This window comes from Muscardinus avellanarius (assembly GCF_963383645.1).
Source record: "Muscardinus avellanarius genome assembly, chromosome: 11".
In the NCBI taxonomy this organism is placed as follows: Eukaryota; Metazoa; Chordata; class Mammalia; order Rodentia; family Gliridae; genus Muscardinus; species Muscardinus avellanarius.
Window position 1 is genome coordinate 94397381 of NC_137797.1, and position 12347 is coordinate 94409727.

General features: G+C 43.7%; 1 protein-coding gene across 2 annotated transcripts in view; it reads left to right on the forward strand.

The window, feature by feature from the left end:
- The window catches only part of ERC1 (ELKS/RAB6-interacting/CAST family member 1), a gene marked incomplete at both ends in the record, with an annotated part of 441980 nt that extends 430852 nt beyond the window's left edge, over positions 1 to 11128 (forward strand). For both annotated transcript variants that reach the window (XM_080705759.1, XM_080705760.1), the window contains one exon: positions 10991 to 11128. In XM_080705759.1, the coding sequence (XP_080561885.1) occupies positions 10991 to 11128 (138 nt within the window). The remainder of the gene's footprint in view (positions 1 to 10990) is intronic.
- Positions 11129 to 12347: the final 1219 nt, after the last annotated feature.

The window sequence follows — 12347 nt, forward strand, 5'->3', positions numbered from 1 at the left end:
TGAGGACAGCCTCAGCAACTTAGCAATACCCTGTTTCAAAATAAAAACTGAAAAAGGCTGGGCCTGCAACTCAGAGGTAGAATGTCCCTGGATTCAATCTGCAGTACTAAAATAATAATAGATAAGAATAAGCCAGGAGTGGTAGTGCACTTGTAATCCCAGTACTTGAGAGGCTGAGATAGGAGGATCTCAGGTTCAAGGACAGCCTCAGCAATGTAGTGAGGCCCCCAGAAACCTAGTGAGACCCTATTTCCAAATAATAAAATAAAATCGGGATGGGGACCTAGCTTGGAGATAGAATGCCTCTGGGTTCAACGCCCAGTACCAAATAAATAAGTAAATAAAAAAAGTAATCCCAAAACTGTGATTATAGCTCAGTGGCAGAGCACTTGCCTAGCATGCCCAACACTGGTATTCCATCCGCAGCACCAAAAAAATAGAAAAAGGAAAGTCAGGCCAGGCCCAGTAACACACATTTGTAATCCCAGTACTTGAGAGGCTGAGACAGGAGGATAGCAGGTTTGAGGCCAGCCTGTATGAAAATAAATAATAAATTAAAAGGGCTGGGATTATGGCTCAGAAATAGACTGCTCTGAGTTCCATCCCCTGCATACACACAAAAAAAGAAAAGTAATTTGTTTCACCAGAGAAGCTGATCTCAGATACTTTCAAGCCAAGAAATTTTTGCATTTAATGGATCAAATGCCAACGATCACTCTCTGAGCTCAGCCACACCCACTTACAGCACTGCTTTAAGGTAAATTGGAAACAGGAGGGGTCCCTAGGGAACAGAGACCAACAAAGGGAAAGCAGCTCCTGCCGAGAAAGGAGTACTTCCTTCTCTAAGTGGTGTGATCCCTCTGACCCCTCTATGTTTAAACACCTTCTCCCAAAAAAACACTCATTAGACTTGGGGAAAAAACAAGCTGGGCATGGTGGTGTATGCCTGTAATCCTAGAACTTGGGAGGCCGAGACAAGGATCACAGGTTTGAGGACAGCCTCAGCATCCTAGTGAGATCCTAGCCATAAGCATTGAAAACCATATCAAGAGAATAATACACCACAACCAAGTTGGTTTCATCCCAGAAAAACAAGGCTGGTTCGGCATACACAAATCAATACATGTTATTCAACACATAGATAAAACCAAGAACAAAAACCGCATCGTCATAGCAGTAGATGCTGAAAAAGCATTTGACAAAATCCAACACCCATTTATGTTAAAAATGCTGCAGAAAATTGGAATAGAAGGAACGTACCTCAACATCATTAAGGCAATATACTGTAAACCCAAAGCCAACATTATATCGAATGGGGAAAAACTGCAAGAATTTCCTCTAAAATCAGGAACAAGACAAGGATGCCCACTATCACCACTCCTTTTCAATACAGTCCTTGAGACTCTTGCTGCAGCAATCAGACAAGAGAAGGAAATCAAAGGAATTCACATAGGAAGAGAGGAATTAAAAATAAACAACCCAGTCAAGAAATGGGCAATTGAACTGAATAGACACTTCACAAAAGAAGAGATACAAAGGGCCAATAGATACATGAAAAGATGTTCTACATCATTGGCCATCAGGGAGATGCAAATCAGAACTACACTGAGATTCCATCTAACCCCAGTCAGAGTGGCAAGCATAAAGAAATCAAATAACAACAAGTGCTGGCGAGGATGTGGGGAAAGAGGAACTCTTTTACACTGTTGGTGGGAGTGCAAACTAGTTCAGCCACTATGGAGATCTGTGTGGAGATTCCTTAGAAAACTGGGAATGGATCCACCATATGATCCAGCTCTACCACTCCTGGGTATTGTTCCGAAGGGGTTGAAATCAGAGAACTACAGCAACATATGCATACCTATGTTCATAGCAGCACAATTTGTAATAGCCAAAATATGGAACCAACCCAGGTCCCCATCAATAGATGAATGGATTTCAAAATTATGGGAAATACACACAGTGGAATTCTTTTTTTTTTTTTTTTTTGTGATACTGGGGGTGGAACCCAGAGGCTTTCTACCTCCGGGCTATACTCCCAGACCTATTTTATACTTTATTTGGAAACAGAGTCTCACTAAGTAGCTGAGGCTGGCTTTGAACCCGTGCGATCCTCCTGTCTCAGCCTCCCAAGTGCAGGGATTACAAGTGTGTGCCACCACACCCGGCCACACAGTGGAATTCTATTCAGCTATAAAGAACAAAATCATGTCATTTGCAAGAAGATGGAAAGTTCTGGAGAGCATTATGTTAAGTGAGATCAGCCAAGCACAGAAAGAGAAGGACATATGTTTCCTCTAATATGCCCAAACTAGGGAGCATAGGGGATACCAGAGGGACTCTAGATAACAGAAAGGAAATCTCAGCAAAGTTTGATTGGAAAGATAGGAGAGGAGGAAGGCTGAACTTGATTAATGAGGGTCCACATCCAAATATGTAAAAGTATGAATATGGCATGGTTACCCTGGACAATCATTGGTGAGAGGGGGAGAAGGGAAAATGGGGGTGGCGGGTAGAGGACCCCAAGTACAATTTAAATGTATACCATTTATTTTCAATAAAAATATGTATTAGAAAACAACAAAAAATAAATAAATAGGCCGAGCATGGTGGCGCACGCTTGTAATCCCAGTATTTGGGAGGCTGAGACATGAGGATCGCGGTTCATGGACAGCCTCAGCTACTTAGTGAGGCCCTTCGCAACTCAGTAAGACCCTGTTTCAAAATAAGGAAGAAAAATTAGGGCTGGGGGCATTGCTCAGAGGTAGAATGCCCTTGGGTTCTATCCTTAGTACAATAAATAAATAAATAAGGCTGGGGGTGTGGCTCAGGTAGATTTCCCCTGGATTCAGCCCTAGTAACACCCCCCCAAAATGGAAAAAGCAAATCCATTTAGTGCACGTGCTCCCCCCTCCTTAATCTTACTCCATGGCTTCTCCTCTCTTGTTCACACCTCCTGGCCTTCGTAGGTAGTCACCACATCCCCTCCCCTTAGTTTTTACTCACTTTGGCGCTACGGATTTGGTTCTTCTAATCCTGCCTTGTAAAACGGCCCTTTCAGCTTCTCAGTCATGCCTGCAATTTTTCTTTGAACGTTTTTCAGTTCTTCTCGCTCTTTCTGGTAATGAGGTGTCTGAAATGGAACCCAGGCCCTAGGTGTGGCTTCAGCGAAGCCCTGTCATGGAAGGAGGTCCTGTCGGGTAGCGCCCAAGCCTAGCCAGCCTGGGTCCTGTTGACATTCTCAAAAAGCAAGTGTGACTCTGTCAAGACCCAATACTCCCCGTATTCCTTAGCAGCCAGGAACAGCCAGCGCCTTTCCCCTCGCCACCTTAGCTCATTCTGTTTTCCCATACGAAATGACCCTGCTTCTGTCCAGGACTGTCAGCTGCCACACTCTTTGAAATATTTGCTTCACCTAGCTAGGCATGGCGGTGACGCTTGTAATCCCAGCATTTGGGAGGCTGAGACAGGAGGATCTGGGTTCGTGGCCAACCTCAGCTACTTAGTGAGGCCCTTTGCAACTCATTGAGGCCCTGTTTCAAAATAAAGAATAAAAAATAGGGCTGGGGTGTAGCTTGGAGGTAGAATTCCCCTGGATTTCATCCCCAGTACTCCAAAAAAAAAAAAAAAAGAAAGAAAGAAAGAGAGGATGGAAGGAAGGAAGGAAGGAATATTTGCCCCACCTTCTTTCTTTCTGCTCAAACTGGAATCAGCAGCATTTTATATCTATTTCTATATTTACTACACAGTCAAATTTTTTTTTTAGTTTCATTGTGACAAAATCTACCTACCATACAATTTGCCCATTTCAAATATTTGGTATAATCTCTAAAGTCGTAAACCATCACTGCCATCAGTTTTTAAACATTTTTATCACCTAACAAGAACTCCATACCCAGGTACTCCCATTCATTCCCAGTTACCCATCCTGTCTGAGTCTCGGGCAAACGCTTGTCTGCTTTCTGACTCTGGATTTGCCTCTCTGTACATTACATAAACATAGGCTCATATGGTGTGTGGTGTTTTATGACTAGCTTCTCGCACTTAGAAGAATGTTTTCATATTCTGTATGTAATATAGCTTTACAGATGCAGCATATGTCAGGTCTTCATTCCTTTTTTTTTTTTTTTTTTTTTGTGGGACTGGGGGTGGAACCCAGAAACCCAGAGGCTTTCTACCTCCGGGCTGTACTCCCAGCCCTATTTTATATTTTATTTGGAAACAGGGTCTCACTAAGTTGCTGAGAGCCTCACTAAGTAGCTGAGGCTGGCTTCGAACCTGCGTGATCCTCCTGTCTCAGCCTCCCAAGCGCGGGAATTAGAAGCGTGCGCCACCACGCCCGGCAGGTCTTCATTCCTTTTTATTGGCCAATCAGTTAATACCTTTGTGTGTGTGTGAGGTACTGGGGATTGAACCCAGGGGTGTTGAACCTCCAAGCTGTACCTCCAGCCCTTTCTAATTTTGGTTTTGAAACCATCTCACTAGGTTGCTGAGGCTGTCCTCTAACCTACAATCTCCCTGTCTCAGCCTCCCAAGTACTAGGATTACAGGCATGTTTCAAAATAAAAAATAGTAATATTTTTTATTTTGAAACAGGGTCTCACTTAGTTGCCAAGGGCCTTGCTAAATTGCTGATGCTGGCCGTAAACCTGTGATCCTCCTGTCTTAACCTCCCAAGTGGGATTACAGGTGTATGCCACCACATCCAGCTACTTAATGGTTTTTCAGTGGATATCTTATATACTTCTAATTGTTCCTTTTCAAGATTAAAATTACACCTTTAAAAATATGTGCAGCTTTGCCGGGTGTGGTGGCACAATTATAATCCCCATGCTTGGGAGGTGGAGACAGGAAGATCATGTAAGTTTGAAGCCAGCCGCGCTGGCTTAAGAGACCCCGTTATGAAATTTTAAAGGTATAAAAATAGGTCTGGGAGTGTAGCCCAGAGGTAGAAGAGTTTCCAGGAACCCCAGTACCACCACTGATAATAATAATAATAACAATAATAATAATAATAATAATAATAATAATAATAATACAAGCAGCTTTGAGCAGGTGTGGTGGTACACACTTATAAACCAAGTGCTTTAGCCGGGCGTGGTGGCGCACGCTTGTAATCCCCGCGCTTGGGAGGCAGAGACAGGGGGATCGCACAGGTTCGAAGCCAGCCGCGCGCGCTGGTTTAGGAGACCCTGTTTCCAAATAAAAATGTAAAAATAGGTCTGGGAGTGTAGCCCGGAGGTAGAAGGGCTTCCAGGAACCCCAGTACCACCAAAAAAAAAAAAAAAAAAAAAAAACCAAGTGCTTGGGAACCTGAGACAGGAGGATCACAGGTTTAAGGCCAGCCTCAGCAACTTAGCAAGGCCCTATTGTTTCAAAATAAAAAATGAAAAGGGCTGGAGGTATATCTTGGAGGTTGAACACCACTGGCTTCAATCCCCAGTGCCAAAAATAAATAAATAAAATAGAACCCAGGTGCAGTGGTGCACACCTATAAACTCAGTACTTGGGAGGCTGAGACAGGAGGATCATAGATTCATAGCCAGCCTCAGAAACTTAGGCCCTCCACAATTTGAGACCCTGTTCCCACATAAAAAATAAAATCAGTGTGCTGGTATAGCTCAGAGGTAGAATGCTCTTGGGTTCAATCCCCAGTGCCACCAAAAAATAAAATAGGGGTGAAGCTGTAACTTGAGGGTAGAACACCCTTAAACTCTGACCAGCTCTGGCCGCCAATAATCTCTGAAACTTATGCCAGTATGATGTGGAGAGAATACATCTTGTTAGATTTGTATTTCTTTAACTATTAGGTCAAATATCCTTTGTGTGCTTATTAACCGTTTGTATTTCCTCTCTTTCTTGGGTCCTGTGCCTGTTTTTCTGGGAAGTTTATAATACAATAATAGTACTGATAGCATATATTGCCATATAGTACCATAATTTCTTGATATCAATCCTTTCATATTTTTGTTCTTGTATCTTATTTACCATAAATGTTTTCCAAGACATCATTTGTATTTTAATTTAATTTATATCCCTTATATCTCCATAAAGATGTTTTAAACTGTTGTGTAATCAACTTTATCCATTTTTCCCATTATAACTTCTGAATTTAAAGTCCCCCCAAAATAAAATTAAAAGTCAGTATCAGGGAAGCTGAGAGTGATGGCACACGCTTATAATCCCAGTATTTGGGAGGCTGAGACCGGAGGATCGCGGTTCGCAGACAGCCTCAGCTACTTAGTGAGGCCCTCTGCAACTCAGTGAGACCTGGTTTCAAAATAAAGACTAAAAAATGGGGCAGGAGGTGTAGCTCGGAGGTCGAATGCCCCTGGGTTCCACCCCTAGACCTGCAAAAAAAAAAAAGTCAGTATCAGGGGCCAGGATGTAGCTCAGTGGCAAAGAGCCTGCTTTGCAGGTATGGTACTCTGGGTTCAATCCCCGGTTCCAAAAGACAAAAAAGAAAAGAAAAGAGATGAAAAGCCAGTATCAGTCTCCTAGCTCAAGATTATGAAAACGTTCTTCTGTACTTCTACTAATTTCACAGTAGTTTTTAATTTTATTTTGTTTTATTTATTTTGCGTGTGTGTACCTCCGGGCTATACCCCAGCCCTATTTTATAATTTATTTGGAAATAGGGTCTCACTAAGTTGCTGAGAGCCTCACTAAGTAGCTGAGGCTGGCTTTGAACCTGTATAATCCTTTTGTCTCAGCCTCCCAAGCGCAGGGATTACAAGCGTGCACCACTACACCCGGCACTCACAGTAGTTTTTTAATTTATATTTTTAGGTAGTTCGAAATTTATGTTTCATTTATGAGCAGGACTCCAACCACAAATGGGCCAAACTGACCTAATATAATTCATTGATTTTAAATGCTTCCTGTTCACATTCTAAGCCTCATTAATTGAATATGATCAATACAGCTCTCTTCTGGTCAGTTTACTTTTACAGTATGCTTTATTGTCTGGGGGAGCAAGTCCCATATCACTTTACTTTCTTTAGGATATTTTCTTGGCTCTTATATTTATACTTCAGGACAAACTTTAGAATCAATTATCAAATTTGAACAAAACCCTTGAGATCTGATTTGAAAATGTGTTTGTAGTATATTTTTAGGTGAAAAATAAAATCAGTTTACAAATAATATGTAACATCATTGCCATTTTGTTTCTAAAATTTATGTGTATATATCTATCTATACATATATATATATTAAAAATCTCAAATAATATATGAGAAAATATATAGCAGTAGTTGTCTCTAAAAGATGCTAAAAATAGATGATTTCTCTAGAAAAATGGGCACAGTGGTCAGGCCTACAGTCCCAGCTCCCTGGAAGGCTGAGGCAGATAGATCACCTGAGCCCAGGAATTTCCTGCCGGCCTGGGCAACATAGTGAGACCCTGTCTTTAAAATTAAAAAAAAAAAAAGTGGTTTTTTGTTGTTTGTTTTTCTTTTCATATTTTTCTGTATATATGGTGTTTGTTGTTGAGATGGGGTCTCACTCTGCGACTCAGGCCAGCCCTCCTGCCTCAGCCTACCTAGTAGCTGGGACTTCAGGCCTGCACCACTGGGGGCCAGATTTATGTGCAGCACTTTTTAAATCAGAGGAGGGAAGAAAACTGGAAAAGTATTACTAAACTAACAAGTACTCATTAGTAACCTCATGATTATCTACTTATCACAGAGTGACTTGTAGAGAGTGAAGTACAAATAGCAGGCTCAGCACATAAACCAGAGTTGTCCTGAATATTCCTGGGATGGCTTAAAATGGCTCCTCTCTTTGCCTGATTGACTTCAGTTCCACCGAGGAGGCTCAGAGTTGTAGCCTGTCAACCTAGCAGCGTTCTGGTTGTTTTCTGTGCAGCTGTCTTTACAGGGCCCTGGCCTCCTGGCTCTTCCTATGTGAGAGATTCGTGTTCTTGTGACTCTGCCAGCCAGGCCTTGAAATGCACCAGGACTCAGCGCAGTCCAGTCTGGCCCTTGAATGTTCTGGACTCCTAGGCTATATCTAACAGAAAGAAAGCTGTTACGTCTAGTCCTCATTCTGTTGGATGTGAAGAAGCCCCATGCTGATTGTTAGCTCAGAGAATCTAGGTGCTAACAGCAGCAGAATTTAAACCCTTAAAGAAAACTTTCTGCTTTTGAATCTGCCTGTTCTTTCTGGGTGATCTTATCTATTTAATGACAGTAGTAGCAATAATGATAACACCTAACACATATTAAGCACTTCTAGTGTGTCATCTTATTCCAGCCCTAAGAAAATGTTACTGCAGCTGAGCATGATGATACATGCCTATAATCCCAGTACTTGGGAGGCTCAGACAGGAGGCTGCAAACTTAGTGAGAGCCTGTTTCAAAATAAAGAATAAAATGGGCTGAGGGTGTAGCTCAAAGGTAAAATGTCCCTGGTTTCAATAATCCATACTGCAAAACACACACACACACACACGCACACACACACACACGCGCACACACACACACACACACACACGTCATAATAGACAAAACAGATAGTGCAACCCAGCCTCCTCACTCAGAGTCTTTGTTTGTTTGTTTTGTTTTTGTTGTTGTTGTTTGTTTCTTTTTTGGTGGTACTGGGGTTCCTGGAAGCCCTTCTACCTCCAGGCTACACTCCCAGACCTATTTTCATATTTTTATTTGGAGACAGGGTTTCTTAAGCCAGCACGGCTGGCTTTGAACCTGCACAATCCTCCTATCTCCACCTCCCAAGTGCGGGGATTACAAGCATGCGCCACCACGCCGCTTTCTTATTTATTTTATACTGAGGATTTAATCCAGGAGCATTCTACCTCCAGATTATACCCTCATTCCTTTATATTTTTATTTTGAACAGGGTCTTGCTAAGTTGTCAAGACTGGCCTCGAATCTGCGATCCTCTTCTCTTATCCTCCAAGTATTGAGACTACAGGTATAAGCCACCATACCCAGCTTAGAGTATGTGTTCTTAACTATACTTTATACTCTGTTTCAACTTCTCTCTTTTCTTTCCTAAAACCTGCTCTATCTCATATTTTCCATCTCACTTGTCCAGTTTCCCCAGCTGGAATTGTTAGAAATGATGCTCACTTAACTTGGCTCTGAAAAGACTGAAAGACCAGACCTTCCCAGGTCCCCTGACCTCCCTTGGTTTCCACCCTCCTCACCTCTCCCTTGAGCTGGCAACAAAGGCCCCTCAGTGTACTCTAACATGTCATACTTATCTTCTCAGACATCTAAGATGAAGGCACTCACTTCACTCTACTGTTTAAAAAGTCTTGGCCTCCCTTTTGGCTCTGGTTGTGGTTTTAAGAGGATTGCATCTGAGCAGCCTAGCTTCTCATACACATCTGGCCCTCGCCATACCCCAGCCCTGCCAAACGTTCCCCATTTTCCCAGATCCATGCCAGGCCCTCCTGACTCCTCTGCACATCTGCACTGTCTCCTTGCCTGAGGGCCTCTCCTGCCTTTGATCTCTCAGACACACTGCTCTTTGGCTGTCAAGACCCAGGTCCCGGGCACCCTTGGTAGCACCTTCTGTGACTCCTCCTCAATGAAAGGTCACTATGCCTTCCCACGTCGCATGCACCAGCCTCCATTGTGAATTGTACTGAGTTGAAATTTATCTGCTTCTGCTCTTGTACCTTCCATTTGCCTAAATGGGTCTAGACAAGGACCAAACCCATTCATCTTTCAGTGCCTAGCACACAGTAGGCACTGGATAAATGCTGACCAAAATGTATGAGGAAATGTCAGAGAGCACTGAACACAACAGGAAATTGAAATTATGCTTATTCCTAAACAAATGGGCTGTCTTATGTCTCTCAAAATAATCTATCTCTTCAGGTCAATGAGCCTGTGGTGTACCCATGGTAAGGCCTGATGTACCAAATAAAAGCAATACATAGCAGATGGAGAGGTCATTTAAATTGTGTATCCCTTAGCCAGGCGTGGTGGTGCACACCTGTAATCCCAGTACTTGGGAGGCTGAGACAGGAGGATCACATGTTCACAGCCAGCCTCAGCAACTTAGCAAAAGTTCTCAGCAACCTAGAGAGACCCTTTTCAAAATAAAAAATAAAGCTGGGCGTGGTAACAAATGCCTGTAATGCTAGGACTTGGGAGGCTGAGACAGTCACAGGTTTGTGGCCAGTCTCAGCAATTTGGCAAGACCCTATTTCAAAATAAAAAATAAGCCATTGCACATACCTGTAATCAGTACTTGGGAGGCTGAGACAGGAGGATTGCAGGTTTGAGGACAGCCTGCGCAAGTAGTGAAACTCTGATCAACCTAGTGAGATCCTGTTTCAAAATAAAAATAAAATAGGGCTAGGGGTTTAGCTCAGAGGTAGAATGCCCCTGGATTCAACCCCCAGTACAGTGTGTGTGTGTGTGTGTGTGTGTGTGTGTGTGTGTGTGTGTGTGTGTTTCTGGGGATTGAACCCCCAGGAGTATTCTACCTCTGAGCTATACCCCAGTCTTATGTTTTTGTTTTTTAAATAGGGTCTTGCCTAGTATCTACATGCTGGCCTCGAACCTGCGATCCTCCTGTCTCAGCCTCCCAAGTACTGGGATCACAGGTGTGTGCCACTGCACTGGCTGATATTTATTTTTATACATGTAAATTTTGATGCAGGAAAACTTCACATAGAAAGCATATCTCTTTGTCATTTGCTGACGGGTAATAGCTCTTTTTTTTTTTTTTTGGAGGTACTGGGGATGGAAGCCAGGAATACTGTACCTCCAAGCTGCACACCCAGCCCTATTTTTCTAATCTTTTTCGTATTGAAACAGGATCTTACTGAGTTGCAGAGGGCCTCTCTAAGTAGCAGAGGCTGTCCGTGAACCGCGATCTTCCGGTCTCTACCTCCCGAATGCTGGGATTACAAGTGTGCGCCACCACGCCTGGCTGGGCAGTAGTTCTTAACTCAGCACAAATAGGATTGTTTTATTTTATCTGAAACCCACTTCTCCTTTCTCTGTCTCAGCTTCAGGATGAGTTGGACAAAGGCGAGCGGGATAACGCGGAGCTGCAGGAGTTCGCCAACGCCATTCTGCAGCAGATAGCAGACCACTGCCCCGACATCCTGGAGCAAGTGGTCAATGCACTGGAAGAGTCCTCCTGACCCTGCCACGTGGGGAGTGGCCAGCCCAGCAGCCCAGAGAGGTGGCCGAGGAGCCCAAAGAGGAGAACCACAAAGAACAGGCATCCAGAAACTTCTTGGCACCACACACTACAAGCCATGCCATCTTGCCCACGTGAAGGCGCATGGTTCCAGCCCATTTCTACATCTCTTGTCTTACTCCGCCTTTCTGCTTTGAGTGTTGTCTCTACACTAACCTCCTTGATGCCCAGGGTGGTAAATGGCTGTGTCTCCGTGAAGGACTGCCCTCTGGCCATCAGCCCTGGAGGCTGCTAAAGCTGGCGGCTCTGCCCTTAGAAGGCTATGAAGACGAGAGTTCGCTCACCTTGTGTCCTTGACGTGAGAACCAAACCTGGAATCTTCTCAGAGTTCAGCGTACCGAGAGAACCCTCACGGGACTAGAGAGCTGCGTGTTCCAGTATCACAATGGGTGCTTTCTCCTAAAAGGGTAAAAAGAGAAATCTCAAAAAGAACAGGAAAAGAGAACAGAGAAATGGAGCGAACCAACTCTCCTCTTGTCTGTATGTTTCTTTTTCCTGCGTGGTGTTTGTCAGATGGGCTTAGAAGACACTCAACCCCACGTTGAGTCTTCACCTGGTCCCGTCTGCTCACCGCTGTGCTGTTCCTCAGGTACTGGGAGGGTAATGTGAACAGTCCTCCCTCTGCTCTCTCTTGTTTTAAGAACCTTTGGTCTCTTCTATTCCATTGTTAGGTCAAATATCTCTAATTGAAGGAGAAGATGGGAACTGGGCATGGTGGTGCACACCTATAATCTCAGTACTCGGGAGGATGAAAGGCATAGGCTTCAGGCCAATCTCAGCAACGTAGCGATCAAAAAAAAAGGGTTGAGGATGTAATTCAGAGATAGAATCTCCCTGTATTCAATCTCCAATGTCACAAAAAAAGAAAGAGAAGAAGGGAGTGTTGTGTGGGCCCTGACCTCCCCACCTGCAGCCTTGCTCCTCTAGAAGGGACATTTTCTGGGGTCCAGCTGGCCTTTTCTGAACACCTCCCAGAATGCTGCCTGCCTCCCCACAGTACATGTTCCTGGCTCATCCTGGCCTGACTTTTCTCTTTATTCTTGACCTGCAGTCTCAGAACCTCAGCCGCATGGAGTGCCTGGAACCTTCTTTTGCACAGTTGAATGTTTATCTCACAAACATTTCCTCCTTGGTTCTTTCATTCGGAGAATATTTGAAAT